The sequence below is a fragment of the Gorilla gorilla genome, chromosome 12 (assembly GCF_029281585.2).
Source record: "Gorilla gorilla gorilla isolate KB3781 chromosome 12, NHGRI_mGorGor1-v2.1_pri, whole genome shotgun sequence".
Taxonomy (NCBI): Eukaryota; Metazoa; Chordata; class Mammalia; order Primates; family Hominidae; genus Gorilla; species Gorilla gorilla.
Window position 1 is genome coordinate 131,201,081 of NC_073236.2, and position 20,762 is coordinate 131,221,842.

At 41.3% G+C, this 20,762-nt stretch overlaps 1 protein-coding gene across 12 annotated transcripts in view; it reads left to right on the forward strand.

The window, feature by feature from the left end:
• Positions 1-14,233, forward strand: part of KIDINS220 (kinase D interacting substrate 220) — a 116,406-nt gene extending 102,173 nt beyond the window's left edge. For 7 of the 12 annotated variants that reach the window (XM_031007907.3, XM_031007910.3, XM_031007906.3 and 4 more), the window contains 3 exons: positions 603-701; positions 1,675-1,911; positions 3,363-6,428. In XM_031007907.3, coding sequence (XP_030863767.3) covers positions 603-701; positions 1,675-1,911; positions 3,363-4,625 — 1,599 coding nt within the window. In that variant the 3' untranslated portion in view covers positions 4,626-6,428. Of the gene's footprint in view, positions 1-602; positions 702-1,674; positions 1,912-3,362; positions 6,429-8,407; positions 8,465-9,754 lie in introns of those variants that run through there. The other 5 variants (XM_055377456.2, XM_055377457.2, XM_031007916.3 and 2 more) reach the window with 1 other exon arrangement.
• Positions 14,234-20,762: the final 6,529 nt, after the last annotated feature.

Consider the following 20,762-nt stretch of genomic DNA (forward strand, 5'->3'; position numbering starts at 1 on the left):
TTCACCATGTTGGCCAGGCTGGTCTCGAACTCCTGACTTTAGGTGATCCACCCACCTCAGCCTCCCAAAGTTCTGGGATTACATGCGTGAGCCACCGCACCGGGCCTTGTGAATTTAATAGACTGGAAAATTAGTGGGTGGGCATTCTTCATATCTGTATCTAATATAACGGATAAACAAGTTTGCCAGGCCTACTTCATTTAGAACGTTGTTAGTGACCAACACGCTTATGAGGACAGATGTCTTTGTCCCCTCCCAGCAGCTTGTGTTCATGTTCATATTTTCTAAGATTAGAAAACAAAAACTAACAGTTTTGTTGTTGCTCATGACAGCATAGGTAGTTTTGGAAATAGGAGGGTTAGTTCTTCGATTGGTCCCAGAAAATGCCTAAGACATTTGGGAAAATATGAAGTGGCTGATGTTGTTCAAATTCAGCTTGTTTATTGTATTATTATATGGGATGATAACCTTTTTTTTGGTCAGCCTTTCTGGTCTCTAGAGACTTATTTAAAACTAAATATAAGCATACTTGGCAATCACTAGTAATTCAGAATATTTTACATTCTGTCTTTATACCCATAATTGTTTTAATTTTTACTCAGGCAAACATAAATGGCCGTGTGTTAGCTCAGTGTAACATTGATGAACTGAAGAAAGAGATGAATATGAATTTTGGAGACTGGCACCTTTTCAGAAGCACAGTAAGATATTTGTAACATTGTGATGTTTACAACATTATTTTATGATAACATTCAAAATTATTTATAACATTGTAGAAAACCAGTTATCAATAAGTACTGGCCTAAACTGGTATTTTTTCATTTTTTTTTAATTTAAAAACTGCTTCTTATACTTATGTGCAATCCTGTGTTGTGGAAAATACACACAGCAGCACTTGGCAGCCTTTGCCTTTTTGGGCATTTCACTCAGAGATTTGGGGAAGAGGCCGCCTGCCGGTTCTTCATGCTTTCACCTGCCTTAACTCTCATCAGGCTCCTCGAAGCCTTCGAGGCCTTGACCTTCAGCATTCGTCTTTATAGGGCTTGCATTGCCCAGGTTTAGCAAGAATCCTGTTAAGTCAGTTTACATGTGTGATCACCCTCAGTATTTGATCAAACGCCTCACTAACCCCCCCACCCCCAGGTGATGTCTGCTCACCCTGGCCATCGGCGTACCAAGAGTCCCCCACTCCTGCTGCCTCCCCTTAGTAATGTTCCATCCACGGCCCCCACCCTGCCCCTTGGTGGTAGATCCCCACTCATTCGTGCTTATTCCGAGTTGAACCCCCTTCTGTAGTGAGACTGCTTACCCCTGTTGCCATAGTTCTGAATAAAATCTGGACCTACCGCCCTACTCCTGGCCAGCTCTGGTTTTGACACATGCCAGCTGCATTTTTCTTTGTCCTCAAGTCAAGTTTTAAACAGAAGTAATAATTTAATGGACAAATTGCAGTGTAGTATATGTATGGTGGTTTCTACCATTGCTTCCTTTAGTATTAATTAACATGAAAGATAAGCTGATGTATAAAACAAATGCACTAGAAATTCACTTACCAGAAGTATGCTTTCTCATTGCTGTTGCAGTAGCTTTATAACGTTTGATTTTTCTAAATATTTCTAAAGCTTCTAAAATATGATTTGTTAGTGTAAATATTTATGTTTTTCTTCTGTAAAGGTACTAGAAATGAGAAACGCAGAAAGCCATGTGGTCCCTGAAGACCCACGTTTCCTCAGTGAGAGCAGCAGTGGCCCAGCCCCGCACGGTGAGCCTGCTCGCCGCGCTTCCCACAACGAGCTGCCTCACACCGAGCTCTCCAGCCAGACGCCCTACACACTCAACTTCAGCTTCGAAGAGCTGAACACGCTTGGCCTGGATGAAGGTGCCCCTCGTCACAGTAATCTAAGTTGGCAGGTATTTATTGAATGGCATTTTTCATATTATTGAAGAATAAGGGCACCGTTCAGTTCACTGAGATTATATGGGCATTTAGACAGTCATTCAGAAAATGCTTACTGAATACCTAAGTGAACAAGAGACAAGATGGAGGGCTCCCTGTACTCAAGGAGCTGCATCCATGTGGAGAGGGGCAGTCAGTGAAACAAAGAAAAAAGTAGCTCACGTAGACATTGATGAGAGCTGAGATATCCATCAGGGTCACGGCATGCAGAGTCAATAGGGATTAGGCTACTTGAGCTAGGGTGGTCAGCAAATTCAGCCTTTCCCAGGCGATTTTCCTGTTGCATTCAGTAACTGTTGAAGTACATCTTCATTGGAACACTGGCCACATAGTGTCCCTTTGAGCACCATCCTTTGGTTTTCCAGGACGCCTGCACACCCTTCATGGATATTGGTTTCTTCTCGTCTGGCATTAGATGTAGGCGCGTTCTTCCTTTGGAGATTCTTAGAAGAAGGAGGCCAGGTGAGGGGTAGGGGCAGGGACAGAGCAAAGTGAGAGATGCAGGAGGAGTAGGGGGAGTGAGGAGAGCGCAGGAGGAAAAGCAGAGCAGGGTGTGGAGAACAACGGGGGAGGAGGCACAGCAGTCGGCAGCGAGTAACACTGAGTGGGCAGGGCAGGGCAGCGCTGAGGAGGAACAGCGCCCTGGGGAAGGAAGAAAATGTCCTATTTCCTTGAGAAGGTCCCCAACAAATTCACTTTGTTCCTTCTTTTTTGTTTTAGCCTTTGCTCTTGACCCTTCTTAAACTTTCTTGATTCTTCTCCTTCTTTTTCCTCATCTGTACTTTTTGCTCCTTGTTTCTTAGCTATTCTGGGATCTGAAGCAAATTCTAATTCTAAAACTTAATATTGGAAATAAACTTGTAAAACTACTTTATTTTTCTGTTTACTAAGGCCCAACTATTGGCCTCATTGCTTTTTATATTTTATCAATGAAGTTGACTTTGGCCTTAAATAAAAGCTAAACGTTTGAAGTTATAAAAACAAGTGCTGTGGCCGAGCATGTGGGACATGCCCATAGTCCCAGCTGCTCAGGAGGCTGAGGTGGGAGGATTGCTTGAGTCCAGTAGTTTGAATCTAGCCTGGGCAACACAGCAAGATCCTGTCTCTTAAAAATGAAATAAAAACCAGAAACAAGTGCTAAGATTATTTGTTAATACAGTGTTTAATCATACTTTTAAATATTAACAATAAACTGATTTTATTAAAATTTATAGAAAGCTTTCTAATAACAGCATTATAAGGTCACAGCTTTTGTTAAACTGTGTTATGTAGAATTCTTTTAAAAGAATTTGATGTTTTGATGACTTTTTAAATGGTTAGTGTACATATATATTTCCTAAGCTGATGTTTATGCCTTTTTTCTTCTTATTTGAATTTTTAAATTATTTGTTTTCTGTCTTCACAGTCACAAACTCGCAGAACCCCAAGTCTTTCGAGTCTCAATTCCCAGGATTCCAGTATTGAAATTTCAAAGCTTACTGATAAGGTGCAGGCCGAGTATAGAGATGCCTATAGAGAATACATTGCTCAGATGTCCCAGTTAGAAGGGGGCCCCGGGTCTACAACCATTAGTGGCAGATCTTCTCCACACAGCACATATTACATGGGTCAGAGTTCATCGGGGGGCTCTATTCATTCAAACCTAGAGCAAGAAAAGGGGAAGGATAGTGAACCAAAGCCCGATGATGGGAGGAAGTCCTTTCTAATGAAGAGGGGAGATGTTATCGATTATTCATCATCAGGGGTTTCCACCAACGATGCTTCCCCCCTGGATCCTATCACTGAAGAAGATGAAAAATCAGATCAGTCAGGCAGTAAGCTTCTCCCAGGCAAGAAATCTTCCGAAAGGTCAAGCCTCTTCCAGACAGATTTGAAGCTTAAGGGAAGTGGGCTGCGCTATCAAAAACTCCCAAGTGACGAGGATGAATCTGGCACAGAAGAATCAGATAACACTCCACTGCTCAAAGATGACAAAGACAGAAAAGCCGAAGGGAAAGTAGAGAGAGTGCCAAAGTCTCCAGAACACAGTGCTGAGCCGATTAGAACCTTCATTAAAGCCAAAGAGTATTTATCGGATGCGCTCCTTGACAAAAAGGATTCATCGGATTCAGGAGTGAGATCCAATGAAAGTTCTCCCAATCACTCTCTGCACAATGAAGTGGCGGATGACTCCCAGCTTGAAAAGGCAAATCTCATAGAGCTGGAAGATGACAGTCACAGCGGAAAGCGGGGAATCCCACATAGCCTGAGTGGCCTGCAAGATCCAATTATAGCTCGGATGTCCATTTGTTCAGAAGACAAGAAAAGCCCTTCCGAATGCAGCTTGATAGCCAGCAGCCCTGAAGAAAACTGGCCTGCATGCCAGAAAGCCTACAACCTGAACCGAACTCCCAGCACCATGACTCTGAACAACAATAGTGCTCCAGCCAACAGAGCCAATCAAAATTTCGATGAGATGGAGGGAATTAGGGAGACTTCTCAAGTCATTTTGAGGCCTAGTTCCAGTCCCAACCCAACCGCTATTCAGAATGAGAATCTAAAAAGCATGACACATAAGCGAAGCCAACGTTCAAGTTACACAAGGCTCTCCAAAGATCCTCCGGAGCTCCATGCAGCAGCCTCTTCTGAGAGCACAGGCTTTGGAGAAGAAAGAGAGAGCATTCTTTGAGAAAAACAAGCAAAGGAGAAGAGTGTTACTGTACCCTTATGACAGAATTGTCCTGGATTTTGACTCCATCCACGCCCATCACCTTTCTACATTTCGCTGACAGATAACTAACCGATGATGAGGCCAAGGTAAAAGAGACATCTGCAGTGTGACAGAAGGGAGCGTGAGAAGCACGGCTCACCAGCCAGCCTCTGTGGTCTTTGTAATTAGAAGCTTCAGAACTCACTAATACCACTGTACCTTTCATTGGCGCATTACCCCATAAAACTTTTTGAGACGAGGTGAGATCTGAGTATAAAGATAGGTCAGAAGTATTTTAAAGGGCTTAATTTGCCATAAAGAAAAAAAGCTAGAGACCCTTTTTGCAAACATTTGGTGACCACACATTTGAGGGAAGACGTGGCGTTAGGTGAAGCAGAAGCAAACCCTGCTCTTAGGGGCTCACCTAGGTGAGTGCACAGCCTGTGACGCTACAGGGAGAGGCTGAGTAAACCGAGATCCAGCGTTCTGTATGGCAGGGGTATTGCTTATCACAGAGGTTCTGAAGAGTAGGAAGTACATAATGAAGAGGGCTTTAAAAATTGCCAAGAAAGTGAGTCACCAGGGCTGGCAGTAGTGTGACGGGGCTGTCCTGAGCTGTTAGGAGAGTAGATGCGGGGAGGGCTGGTGACCTCCGTGGGTTTATATGTCGGAAACTCTTCTCTCCAAATCCCAGGCCTGGCTTCCAGCACCATCCAGCTGTGCCCAAGAAGCCACCCTAGTCTGTTCTCCAACTCTTTTAAATGGTGCCCAACTTTTGTAAGTGAGCTTAGCAATGAGAAGAAAAAAAAAAACATGAATTCTTTTTCTGGAAAATCAGGGAGACATGGGTAATAATAGGTACTAATAAATATTTATAGATGAGTGAATGAGGAAATAATTACATCAAAAAGGTCAGTGACAATTGATAAATGACAAGGAAATATCTAATTAGGTAAAACTAAATCATTGCTCTCTATGCTAGGATAGACTTTATCTACTTCATCTGTTCCTAAGTCAGCATGTTAATTCTGGGGAAGGATCATAAGAAAGGAAATACTTTTTAAAAAAAAATTTAGAAACATGTAACAAAGCAAGGGTAAAATATATATATATATATATATATATATGTGGTGTGACTGTAAAAGTGTACTTTCCATTAATTATTAGCCGAGTTAAGAGAATGGTCACATTGAAGTACTGTGTGGACCAGAAATGTACCCTGTCATCATGCAATGAAATGTTGTTATCGTTTTAACATAGCTCATTTATGTAGAATGAATTCTGGTGGTTTACCCCAAGTCACAGTTAGGACGGTAGATGGTGAGATCGCAGATGTGCGATTATCTAGATTCAGTGTTACATTTTCGATGTTTATCACTCAGTGGGTTTTTATTAATATGCTGATTAAGTTATTTACTGGGCCAGTCATTGTGCTAAATAGTTGCTCTTTTGTGTTTCATTGCCTTGATGTTTGAGTGTAATCTAGCATTTTAATACAGTGTTTATTTTGCATGATCTTTAACAAATGTTTTAAGCAATTTTAAAAAGGCAGGATGTTATTGACATTATACACTGAAGTCTTAACATTTTAACATTTATAGTGCTTATTTGCAAAATTGTATAATTAGGAATTATTTCAGAGACAATGTTTTCTTTTTCAGGTGAGTAGTTGCCGCGTAATATCATTGGAGTACATTCTTTATACTGTTTGTGAAATTAATACTAGCATATTAAGTGTACAAATAGATTTAGAAAACAATAAAAAATTGCATGCTATTCTGACTCATGAATTTTTATTCACTATGATGATTCACATTGTGATTAAAAATAAAAGTAGTTTGTGTGTTTGTTTTGTCACATGTCTGAAGTTTGTTAAAGACTTTCAGGTTCATGTACAGTCATGCAGTTGGCAGAAGTGTTCTGAACTGCTCCCAACTAGTCTTTTTAAGAGAATGTGGCTCGTAAGTCCCAGTGCCTCAGTGGTACTTTATGAAGCGTTTGTGCCCACAGCATGCTAGCGCCCAGCAGCGCTGTGCAGTGCGTTCCTGTAGATAGAAAAGGTAGGTTATCCAGAACCTGAAGGATATCAGTTTATTCCATGAACTTCCTGGAAAAGTTTGCTTTTTCATACTGATACCGAAATTGACAAACCAGATGAGTTATTGAGTCATAGACCATCTCCCTTGAACCTGTGCGTCTATGTGTGTGTGTATCTGTTTATAGCTCAGTCTGATTCTCACACATGCAAAACTCTGCTTTAAACTGGGTGCAAAATGATAGAAAAAGAAATTGGTGCTCTAATCTTGCCCTTAGATTCTATCCATTTAGAGTCCTGTGGGGTTTTTTGTGGTTTTGTTTGTTTGTTTGTTTGTTTGTTTGTTTGAGGCAGTCTCTCACTCTGTCATCCAGGCTGAGTGTAGTGGCGCCATCATGGCTCACTGCAGCCTCGACCTCCTGGGCTCAGCCTCCCGAGTAGCTGGGACTATAGGCACGTGCCACCACACCTGGCTAATTTTTTATTTTTTGAGGAGATGCAGCCTTGCTATGTTGCCCAGGTTGGTCTCGAACTCCTGGATACAAGCAATCCTCCCTCCTCGGCCTCCCAAAGGCCTGGGATTATAGGCATAAGCCACCATGCCCAGCTGAGTCTTGTGTTTTATATACCATTTTGCCTTCACTGTAAGCCACAGATAGTTCTGATAATGTATCAAATGTTAAGCCAGATTCATTCACCGTGGCCTTATGGAGTGCTGCCTGTGAGTACAGGCTTTCTGCAGGAGACGACTGGAAATAAAAGAAGCTGTTTTTCTCTTTCAGTTGAAATAACTTCCGCAGTGCTGGGTATTTAGGGATCAGCTCTCCAACACTGGGAAATTTAAGCATTCATAATAACCAACATTTTCAATATTAAAAGGAAAATGTGTTTATGTGTTATATTTTACTTACATGGGTTTATATAGTGGTCAGAATGATTTTGATTGCCTAGCCAAGTAATTTTAAATGAAACTTACTTGCGAAAATGCTAATCTCGAGACCTTTTTAGACCATGTGCATGTTAGACTGCTGCAGTAAGATACATTTGTAATCATGATTTTTTTCTTACAAATACTAACCATTAGAAGATATTTTTTTGAATGAAAGTAAATCTTATGGGTAAAAGACTAAATTTAAAAGGTGATTTTTAGTTACACCCGGAATTCTCAGCCTATTTAGAAGTATCCCATAGTTTAAAAATCCAGGAATCTCTGAATTCCTGGCTAACTCCTGAGTAAAATCAACCTATCTACCAGGAAAAGCACTAGGAGGCACCGTGCCCCTTCACGGGCGAGTGACTTGAGGGAATACATGGGTAAAAGGGAAGGTGCCATAAGTTAACTTCTTTGGCCAGCACTCCAGACTGAGCATCGAGCCTCCTTTATTCCCAACTTCTCTTCCAGACGCACGCCGACACTGGGCAGAAGGGAAGAAACCAGTGGGGATACTGTTCTTTTGCGGGGGCAGCATGAGCAGACCCAGGTGGGCTCTCTGAGACTATCGCGTTTTGAATTTCCAGGCTGTGGTACTCCCTATCCTTCCCTACCTCAGAATTCTAAGCATAGGCCACAATTATGCAACTGAATTGAAAAATAGAAACGTATAGACAACAGCCAGCACTGGATAGTTTTTTTAATGGCTTATCACAAAGGTTGAGAATCCCTGGTTGAGACTGATTAAATAGAGAATTTACAATCTTACATAATTTTAAACCCTTTCATGCCTAGGAAGAAAATGCTGGCCTTGAGATAGATAGCTCTTCAGAGGATCCAGATTAAACTAAGGTATGTAAAAAATTAGTTTTCGAAGTCAGCTGCAGTCATATGCCATGTTAGGACGTTTTGGCCAACAAAGGACCACATCTGTGACAGTGGGCCCATAAGATTCTAATACTATATTTTTACCGTCCTTTTTCTATGTTTAGACATGCAGATAGCATGGTGACAGTTGCCTGCAGTATTCAGTACCGTGCTGTACAGATGTGTAGCTAGGAGCAGTAGGTTATGGCACACAGCCTAGGTGTGTAGTGGGTGCCACCATCTAGGTCTGTTTAAGTGTGCTCTATGATGCTCCCACGACAAAATCGTCCAACAGCAGATTTCTCAGAATGTACCCCTGTCGTCAGCTGATGCATGGCTGTAATTTTAAGCCAGCTGTTCAAAAACGTTCTCACCAATTAGAGAATTTATATTCTCACCACTTTAACAAACAGAGTTAAGTAAGAAACCTCTAAAATGGTTGCTAGAAATTAAATATTGTCACCGACCTGGTCAAAACCTTTTAAGTAAAATGATTAGCCCATCACAGCCTTGGCTTACACTGGCATCAGAGTCTGGTGTGTGTCGCACACACGTGCTGTGGGTGGAATGTTTCATGACGAGGACTTTCTGGAACTCAGAAGCCCTTTTTGAGTGGGGCCCGGGTAGCTGTAGGATGGGCAGATCTGAATTCCCAGTACAGTGTGGCATTTTGAAAAAGAAAGAAGGTATAAGAATAAAAGGGTCAGTCAAGAAGTAGGAGCAATTATTACCAAACTATTCGAAGGATGACCCTTTAAAAATCAATAAAAACCTATCTGGAGTGAAAGACCAACTTAAATGAGCAATAGCATGAATTACATAATATAAAGACAAGCGTTCCTGCTTCAAAGCACACGAAATATTCTGAGTCTGCCTGCGGAGCTTCAGCTGCAGTCATCTTTTTAACAAGATTGCACGTAAGTCCATTTTCTTAGGTTAAATGATTTTTGTAGTGTTATTTACACTAGTGGTATGTGCTAGGAACCCTTTCTTCGTTTTTCTGAGATTTGACAGAACATGGAATAACGTATCAAACTGAATTCTTAGAACGTGAGTAAATGAAACTTTCCTTTTAGAAGCAATGTAGAATCACATGCTCCATATTATTCAAATTAAGAAGCTTCTGAAATAATAAGACCACCTTGATTATCCATGATCATTTTCTAATGTTAACATTTTGTACATATTTACCTCATTTTCTTTCAAGGCAACAGGGGCTGTAGATCTTAGTACCCTGCCCATAGACCCAAGCACTTTTCTCATTTCTTCTGACAGTTCGAGTCACTTCCCACAGTTGACTTCCTCACCAAATAATAAGGGGGTGAAGAAGACTCGGCCTACCTACTACTCAGTAATCCTGCTGTCCAGTCAACTGGAGAAGAGAGATTTGTTCACCTCTACTAGTTTTATTTATTCTTAGTAGTTGTAGAATTTAAATTGGTTTTAATGAAATGTTCCTTTTATGAAATTTTAAATAAAAGCCATTTAGTGTATATTTGGTATAGCAAGAAGCATGTGAATAAGCTCTATATAACCTGACATTGCGCATCTTACAGCATCCTCTTGGTCAGATGTCTAATAAAAAGATTGTTATTTTCAAATTTGTCATAGTTCCTGCAACTTGCACTTTTTAAAGCTGTGTTTATGAGAATTTATAGACTGCATATTGCTATACTTGATGGAAATTAAACTATTTTTATTTTGAAAGAAGTTAATTTATATTTTAAGTTCTTTATGTTTTTCTCCTTTTACCTGAGTTCTTTTCAGTCATTTTGTGTTGTAAGTTTTTTTTAGGTTGTCATATATTTTTCTTTTTTCGGTTACCATCCTAGTTTACTGTAAAACATTTCTTAGAGCAATAGATTGGGAAAGAGCCTCGAGACATCTTTTAGACCAAATCCTAGATCTCAGAAAGCCAGTGGACATTCAGTAAATACTTGTTGGCCAGGTGCCGTGGCTCACGCCTATAATCCCAGCACTTCAGGAGGCCAAGGTGGGAGGATGGCTTGAGCCCAGAAGTTCAAGACCAGCCTGGGTAACATAATGGGATTCCATCTCTACAAAAATAAAAATAAAAAAATTAGCCAGGAATGGTGGTGTGCACCTGTAGTCCCAGCTACTCAGGAGGCTGAGGTAGGAGGATTCCCTGAGCCTGAGAGGTTGAGGATGCAGTAAGTGGTGATCACACCACTGCACTCCAGCCTGGGTTACAGGGTGAGGCCCTGTCTCAAATAAATAAATAATTAAAACTTGTTAAGTGAATGAATAAACTAGGGGGGGCAACTCTGAGAGTGTCTGCCCACAAATCCTACACAGTGCCTTCAAATTACTGGGTGCAGTGGCTCACACCTGTAATCCCAGCACTTTGAGAGTCTGAGATGGGCAGATCATCTGAGGTCAGGAGTTCAAGACCAACCTAGCCGACATGGTGAAACCCCGTCTCTACTAAAATACAAAAATTAGGCGGGTGTGGTGGCAGGTGCCTATGGCCCCAGCTACTCAGGAGGCTGAGGCAAGAGAAGCACTTGAACGTGGGAGACGGAGGTTGCAGAGAGCCAAGATCGCACCGCTGCACTCCAACCTGGGCGACAGAGTGAGACTCCGTCTCAGAAAATAAAACAAAATACCGAATGTAAATCCCTTAACATTGTGCTGTTGTGCCACAGCTCCTTACAGGTCCCACCTTCCCTCTCACTTTCTGCCCACCCTGTTACCTGCCTGGCCCCTGTAAGCTTTTCTGCTTGTGCTTTTGGAAATCTTTCAACCACAGTAGCATGCTTTGTTGCAAACTCTCAGGGACCTAAGCCAGGCATGGTGGCATGCACTTGTAATCCCAGCTACTTGGAGAGGCTGAGGCGGGAGGATCACTTGAGCCCAGGAGTTCAAGACCAGCCTGGGCAACATAGCGAGAACATGTCTCAAAAATAAAAAGGAAAAAAAGGGGAAAAAAACCCTCCCAGGGACAGATATCCACAGCCAGTCTTGATAAGCTCCATCATTTTAAAGTGCAAGGCGGTGCCTCCCATGTGGATGATTATTTAATCCTCTTGTACTTTGTTTAGTCCTTTGCGGAAATGCCCATCTTATAAATTAATAGAATTCTAGAATCTAATTAAAATGGTTCAACTCTACATTTTACTTTAGGATAATATCACGACCATCACAGAATGTCTGAGATGTGGATTTACCCTATCTGTAGCTCAGTTCTTCAACCATTCTTTTAGCAAGGCTAGTTATCTTCAGTGACAACCCCTTGCTGCCCTCTACTATCTCCTCCCTCAGATGGACTACTCTGATTAAGCTTGAGCTAGAATAAGCATGTTATCCTGGGATTCCATATGGAATATTTTATACATGAGTGAGCCATTATGAGTTGTTTGAAAATTTATTATGTTGAGGGAGGGTAACTGCTGTAACAACCATCACCAAATCTAATCGACTGAATACGTTTGACGTTTATTTCTTGTTCACCTGACAGTTCAGTGTTACCTAAATTTACATGAACACTCAGAGGCCCACGCTCCTTCATTTTGGGCTCCACCGACCTCCAAGGTTTCAGGGCCCTCTGCCTTGCCTTCTGCACCCAGAGGGGAAGAGAGTGGAGGATGCACACGCCCAGGCCTGGAAGCGACGCATGTGGCTTCCCCGTCCACAGACTTCACCCATAGTCCATTGGCCTTCTTAAGTCATGGACTCCTGCTGAGCTGCCAGGGTGCGTGGGAAATCCATGTGACTGTGTGCCCTGGAGGAAGGGGAGCGTTTCGGTGAGCACACAGGAGTCTTTGCCACTAGATGCTGATGAGGATTCCCCACAGCCGATGAAGCATGGAGACTCATCTTGTAACAAACAGATGAGTTGTTGACATCTCTTAAGTTTACTTTGTGTGCAGTTTTTATTCAGATAGGAAAGGCTGTTAAAATCTTAACACCTAACTGGAAGAAGGCTTTTAGAGAAGGGTGGTTTTCAGTAAGCCAGTTCTTTCCACAATCCAAGAAACGAAATAAATTTCCAGCATAGAGCAGTTTGCAGATAAGGTTTTTGTTGTGGTCTCGCCCAGGCTGGAGTGTAACCGGTGTGGTCATAGCTCACTACATTCTCAAACTCCTGGCCTTAAGTCATCCTCCCGCCTCAGCCTCCCAAAGGCAAGTAAGGTTAAGAATAGGGGAAAGGTGAAGTTTCACAGCTTTTCTAGAATTCTTTTTGTTCAAGGGACTCTCAGATCATCAAACCCACCCAGAATCTGCTCAATTTTCAAGATTTGCTTATAAATATTTATAATATAAACACTCAATTGCTATCTGTTTTTTAGGTTCTCCTCTCTCTCCCAGAACAGTGGTAACAGGAACTCCTGGGGGCTCTCCCTGTTCTTGCAGATGTGTCAGGATGTGTTCCTGGGGGGCTCCCATGCCAGTCCACACCCTCTGTGGTGTAAGCAGGGATTGGTAATTAATGAGATGCTAAACCCTCCAGAAGTGAGCGCTCATGTCCCAGAAACACATCTTCCACCTCAGAAGCCAGTGGGAAAACTAGACTTTGTGTCTGCGTATTTGTTCTTAAACACACTCTTCTGCAGTCTAACTCTGCTGACCACTTTCCAGTTTGCTCATATCAGAATTTCTTCGGTTCTAAGATGCATATTATCTTTTTGTATTCTGACTTGTTAGAAATTAGAATATGTCTTGCAGTCAATAAAATCTATGACAACATTTTTTTTTCTTAATGGTTCCTAAAACTCCTAGTTGATGGTGTCTTGCTTAGGTTTAATGAAAGAGATTTTAATATATGGCATGGTTATGTTGAGTTGTATCTCTATCAGTATTAATGGGCTGGGGATGATTTATATTCAACTGAACCCCCAGGTTCAACATTTTGTGTTGAATATTTATTTTATCAGTTATTCTTTATCCTGTACTCATTTTGGATACTTACTAAAGTATTGTATGTATTTGTTATAATAAAATGGCTTACCGTGTTTGAACACGCTGTGTATCTGACAATGTTCTAAGACCTAATTTGATCTTCATGACAACTTCATAAAATAGTTACTATTATCCTCAATTCACAAATGAGAAAGTGAGACACAGAGATGCTAAGGAATTGCCCAAAGTCACACAGCTACTGAGTGGCAGAGCCAGGGTCCGGGCCCAGGCAGTGTGGCTCCAGGTGCCGCCCACTCTTGACGTGATACTTACCGTCAATGCTCCTTACCAGTTAGGGATGAGCTGATTCTCATATTTTTCCAAGATACATTTTAATTTTAGCTTTATTTGCTGTATCATCATCATCAGTATCATCATCATCATCAGTTTTCTTGTTTTAAAATAGGGTTTGGAGTCTCTTCAAGGCTTTCTGTTTTGGAAAAGTAAAACTTAAAAATCTATAGCCATGTGAATTATACTTATGGAGAAAAAGAGTCTTGTTTTATTAACATCAGACATCTTTGTTCGTACTAATTATTTTGGAGTAATGTTCAGCATCAGGCTAATGATCGATGGATATCACTCATCCAATTATGATGCATGGATTAGACCACGGCCTTAAACTTTGTACGTAGTGTTGAATAAATTCATCTTAGTTGCAGTCTTATTGTCATCTAGCTTTGATACACTTGCCCTTTCATATGTCTCTTGTCACTATTCTGTGTAAGATTATAATCCCAAATACCACTATATGTATTTTTCTTCATATTCTATTATTGAACAGTATTAATGCTTAATGTTAATATATAAGTAATATATACATTTTAAAAATTATTACTGCTGTAGAGTTTTTTTTTAAATGATTGTGGTCTCATAAGGAAAAAAGAAAATAGGCAAAACAGGAGCCCTTTTCCCTTTCATAATGACAAGTCAGTCACCAAAGCCAAAAGCCAATAAATGCAGCAGTAACAGTGGACAGTGGGTTGAAATGGCTGGTGACATTTCTGTGTTATGTAACCAGCTGCCTACCGATTGGAGTGCTCGCTGCAAGCCAGACACTGCTATCAGCATTTCACATGGATTAACTCATTAAATCCTAATAACCCTACACAGTGAATACTGTTACTTTCCCTAGTTTACAAATAAGGAGGCTAATATGCAGAAAATGTATAACTTTTACACAATAGCATATTTGATTTTTATAACTGTCCTCTAAAACATTGACATTATTTTTATCTATTTTTGAGAAAACTGAAGATTCAAGAGTTGGAGACCTCTCTCTCCCCCAAAGCCACCCAGCTAGTGACAGAACAAAAACACCAACTCCAGTTGTCTAAGTCCAGATCTGATGCATTTTCCACGCACACCGCGGTACCGGCTTCCCGCAGTGTCCACCACTCTCGGCTGCGCAGGCCTGGGCAGCATTTGTCTCCATCTTCCCTCGTACACAAGGTTGGCCGAGAGCATAAAACACGTGCTCAGCCAAGGCAGCCCCAGCTTTCCCCGGCTCCTTCCTCTTGGCTCTTCCTTCGAGTCACAGCAGCCTCACTGGTAGACAGGAATGGAGTCCAGATCTGCAGGTGATCCCGGGTCCAGGAACTCATTGGATCTTTGAACCCTTGTCTCTCTCAAAATTCCTGTCCGGCTACACCATCCTCACTGATGGGATCTCGCAAACTGAACTCTGCCTTTTGGTGTAAGCATAACTAATTTGAAATAGATTTAAACTGGTGCTGTGTGTGTGTGTCTGTGTGTGTGTGTGTGCGCGCGTTTAAATTTCCCATTGTCAGGTAGCTGATTTGATCAAACCCGTCTCTGAATTGGTGAGTTCTTTGGTTAATAAATTGTAAGTTGAAGGAACAGCTGAGTCACACGGCTTGCGTTATGGGCCTGACTCTGTTACTTATGAAATGGCCATTGACTTTTCAGTCTCAGTTTATGTTTTAAAAATACAAATGATGAAGGAACAAGAATTATCCCTTTGAAAACTGGTTCTACCTCCCCTGTGCTTATTGCACGTTAGTCACTTCGCAAATATCAGCTCCCGAATCTGTAGGGAGATAAGGCTTCAAAACCTTCCCCAATGCCTCGCAGCTGGTACATGTTAGAACAGGGATTTGAACTCACACCAGATGCCAAAGCCAATTAATATATCTCCTGCTGTGCCTTCTGCCTCTCCAGCAATGTAGATGAACTCAGTTTCCAGGCTCCAGGGGGTGTTAAAGAGACAGTCACAGGCATGTGGAGTAAGAAGAAAATGCTGCAGTCATTTCATCCAGCTCCCTCACGCTTGCCGATGAGGAAATCATGAAGTGCTTCTATCATTACAAACGATACACGGGAGGGTTGCTTTCATCCCACTTTTGGCTGCATTTGATCTCTTCCTCTGGGTCATCTTCTGACTAGCAGAATACAGCTTCTTGTCATTAGACTTCTTGGGTGCTAATATTCCTTGTTTTTTAGACACTTAAACTCATTTCTTTTTTTTCTTTTTTTTTTTTTAAGACAAGTTCACCCTGTTGCCCAGGCTGGAGTGCAGTGGCGCCATCTCGGCTCACTGCAACCTCCATCTCCTGGGTTCAAGTGATCATCTTGCCTCAGCCTCCCAAGCAGCTGGGATTACAGGTGTGAGCCACCACACCCGGCCCTCATTTCTTATGAAATTAGATGTGAGTTATCAAGTTTAACTGCATATCTGGAATGGCACTATACCCATTTTTCAGAAAATATCCTTTTCTCTAAAGAGTCCCAGGATGTCAAAAATGCTCAGTGTCTTGACCTATTTTCCAAAAAAAGTTTGCATTTCTCATAGGGAAACTATTCTATGATTAAAAAAGAATTGATGATCTCTAAAATAAAGTTATTTCAAAGTACACATTTTTGAATTGAGAGCACAGGTAATTCATTCTTATCACAAAATATTTAAAATGCCATGGGTGTGTATTGTGAAGAGTTTTAAGTTGCTTTGGGAATACAGCATTTGCATCTTGTATTTTTGATAGTTTAACAAGACATCAAAGCTGCATTGCAGATGTCTCAGCAAAAATATTTCCATTAATAAGCAGTTCCTAGGGTTAGCAAATTAACATGATCACAAATAGCATGTCAGAAATTTGTATCCCATGTTTATGGAAGTACTTCTCTAACATTTTCCAATTAGTTTATTTTTAACCTCTTTTTTTAGAAGATGAATTTTCTTTTAAAGATTTTATCGATTGGAAGTTACAAAGTTCTTGATATTTCAAATATAATTCAAACCCATCGGTTCTGTTTTGTTTAGATTTTTTGAATAGTATAAATTTAGTTACAAACCGCATTAGAATATTATGATTCTAGAAATTATATGTGAAAGGCAACTCTTTTTCAGCCTTGGAGTTGGGAGGGTGGCTCAGGCCTGTAACTCCAGAACTTTGGGAGGTCAAGGTGGGAGTATGGCTTGAGCACAGGAGTTTGGGACCAGCCTGGGCAACACAGTGAGACCCTACCTCTACAAAAAAGTAAAAATAAAATTAGCTGGACATGGTGTTACACAGCTGAAGTCCCAGCTACTTGGGAGGCTGAGGTGGGAGGATCACTTGAGACCAGGAGTTTGAAGTTGCAGTGAGCTGTGATCACATCACTGCATTCCAGCCTGTGTGACAGAGTAAGACTCTGTCCCAAACAAAACCAAAAACTGTTCTAAATATCATAATTAATTTAATATTTTCTATAATTGAAAACATTGTTAGATTAAGATTTATTCTATTTTAGCTGTTCTGCTTTATATTTTTTACATAAAATCTACCTTGTTAGTAGCTGTATTGAGGTTCTCCAGTGACAGAGAAACAATAAAATGTAGATAGATAGACAGACAGATAGATACCTAAGAGGAGATTTATTATGAGAATTGGCTTATGTAATTATGGAAGCTGAGAGGTCCCACAATCTACTGTCTGCAAGCTGGAGAGCCAGGAAAGCTGGTGATGTCACTCAGCCCAAGTCTGAAGCCCTGAGAAACGGAGGGTGAGGGAAATGCGGCGGTGGGGGGAGGCTGGTGTGTGAGTCCTGGAGTCTGAAGCCTGGAGAACCAGGAGTTCTGAGGTCGAAGGGCAGCAGATGATGACAGTCCCAGCTCAAGAAGGGAGAGAATTCACCCTTCCTCCACCTTTTTGTCCTATTTGGGCCTCGGCAGATCAGGTGATACCCACCCATGCTGGCAAACGTGCATCTTCCTCACTCAGTCTGCTCATGAAAACTCTGACCTCTTCTGGAAACACTCCCACAGACACACCCAGAAATACTGTTTTACCAACTGTCTGGGCATACCTTGCCCAGTCAAGTTGACACATAAAATTAACCCTCACAATATCCATTCACAGATGAGGAAAGTGTGCTAGTGTTTTCTGAAACAAAGGCAGGCATAATTCAACTAAACAAAAAGACCAAGTGGAGGGCTGGCATCACCCAGGAACACAGACAATGGAATCCATCGCAATGGGAGGGAGGCAGAATACATGGGCATAGATGTCAGAGGAAAGCAACAGTTTCCACACCCAAAACTACTTTAAGTGTAATACAATTAAAACAAGTCAGTTTTGGGGCATGTACATCATACCTCAACACAACTGTTTAAAAATATTTAAAATATTATTTTATTTAGTATTATTGAAAATTTTATGAACTTTATTTTACATGAAGGAGAAGAAGAAAAATTTTCCTCATAAACCCATAAACAGGGAGATAGGCAAATACAGGAGAGTGGCCGGGGTGAGAAGGCCGTCATCCTATCTGAGCTCAACTGAACATAAAATGACAGTAACCCGGATGGTGTGGGACTGCCTTAAAAGTAGACACGCAGATCAATAGAACAGAACAAAGACCCAAAATGTCAACCCCCAAATACATTTTGACAAAGGCACAAAGCAATTAAACGGATGGATAAAGGATAGTATTTTCAGCTATCCTTTATATGGGTAAATGGCGCTAGAACAATTGGAGGTCTATATGTTCTCCCCCACCCCCAAGAGATCCTATAGATCTTAAACCTTACACAAAAATTAACTCAAGGAATCATAGATCTACATGTAAAATGCAAAGCTGTAAAACGCCTAGAAGAAAACATCAGAAAAAATCTACATGACCTTGGGTTTCATGGGGAGTTTTATGTGCTATACCTAAAGCATAATCCATAAAACACGGTCATGGGCAAACATCTCAGTGCTATAAATCTCGAGATACCCAGCAAGCCCGAGAGAGAAGCACAAAGATGAATGGAGATAAAAAGGAAAAGAGGATGAAGAAAGTTGATGTCATCAAATGAGAAGGGGAGCAGCCTCTACAAGCCCCCTTTCCCATCAAATCGAGAATGACTTCCACCCAAGCAAGCCAAATCCTTGGTTTCCTGCAAGCCCAGCCTCATGAGACCTTTTCAGGCTACTTTGATCCTATTTTCCTGCTTATTTAAAAAAATTCTGCTGCAATTAAAGTCACTAACACATAATCACACACTTGATTATACTCTGCCCTCTTGTATTAGCTTCTAATTTTACATAAGTGTCGTTTGCCAGAAATTTTGAAATTCTTTCATTTAGGATTTATGTTTCCATTGTTTTTAATCTCCCAAAGTGCAAAGCTCAGTACTCAGGCACCTGAAAGGAAAATACACACGCTTTAAAAAAGGAAGTGTATCAGTCTATTCTCACTCTGCTATAAGGACATAGCAGAGACTGGGTAATTTATAAAGGAAACAGGTTTAATTGACTCACAGTTCTGCAGGGCTGGGGAGGCCTCAGGAAACTTACGATCATGACAGAAGGGGAAGCAAACATGTCCTTCTTCACAAGGCGGCAGGAAAGAGAAGAATGAGTGCCCAGTGAAGGGGAAAGCCCCTCATAAAACTATCAGATCCCGTGAGAACTCACTCACTATCATGAGAACAGCATGGGGGAACCACTTCCATGATTCAATTGTTTCCCACTGGGTCCCTCCCACAACACGTGGGGATTATGGGAACTACAATTCAAGATGAGATTTGCGTGGGAACACAGCCAAACCATATCAGGAAGAAAGAAAACTGAATAGAAAGGAATCTAGAATAGGAGATGGGAAGGAAGGAAAAGATTTTTGGGCTCTCATGCCATTGGAGAGGCCCCTCCATGAGGCCACAGGCTTCCAATCTGCAGAGCTGCTTTTTGTGAGACAAAGCACCAGTACTGCATGACCTATTTGTTAATTTCTAAATGGATTCCTTTTAGAAAGCAGGAGAGATAGTCATAAGAGGACACCTAGCTTTTTTAAATACATTCTTTAAATAAAAATAATTTTAACAAAGGCAAGTTATTTAAGTTCTTCTCTGTAGCCAGGGGTCAAGTTTAAAGCACAGGTGGAAAGAAGTACTTAGTATTTTTTCCTTTAAATTATTTTATAACCCCTATTATGTTCCAGAAATACAAAATAAATCAATTAATAGGTTTGAGGTAGGGAGAAAATTCACATAAGTCTGAACCAAGAGGAGAGGAGATCATAGCAAGGAGAGAGTAGAAAGTTGGTTGGTTAGAAAAACAAGGATCACCTTACAGCTCCTCCTGAAAAGTCTTCATAGTGTCATCTTACCTTGGGGCTTTCTTGATTGTATTGTGAAATTCTAGAACAGCATACATAACTATCGCAAAAATTTTTTAAAAATCCAAAGTCTAATCTTCTATAAGTGACTTATAGATTCCTTATTTTTTTTTTTATTTTTAGGCAGGATCTCGCTCTGTCACCCAGGCTGGAGTGTGGTTGTGCAATCACAGCTCACTGCAGCCTCGTACTCCCGGGGTCCTGCCTCAGCCCCTCCCAAGTAGCTGAGACCACAGGTGTATGCCACCACACCCAGCTAATTTTTACATTTTTGTTGAGACCAAGGTCTCACTTTGTTACTCAGGCTGGTCTCAAACTTCTGGGCTTAAGCAATCCTTCCACCTCGGCCTCCCAAAATGCTGGGATTATAGGCATGAGCTACTGGGCCTGGCCAGCTTTTCGATGATTTCTGCCATTACTCCCCTTCCCCTCCTTTACCAGTAGTGAGCATGAACATAAAGCATGGCCTGGAATTCGGTGTGGTGGTTGATTTTACACGTCAGCTTGACTGGGCCATGGGGTGCCCAGACATTGATTCAGACGTTATCCTGGGTGTGTCTGTGAGGGGTTTCTGAATGAAGTTAACATTGGAATGAGGACCGAGTGAAGCGGATTGCCTTCCTTTGCAGGGGTGGGCCTCATCCAATCGATGGAAGACCTGACTAGAACATACAGACTGAGTAAGAGGGAACTCCTTCCCGCCTGCTGAGCTGGGACATTGGTTTTTCTGGCCTTCGGACTTGGATTAAAATAATTGGCTCTT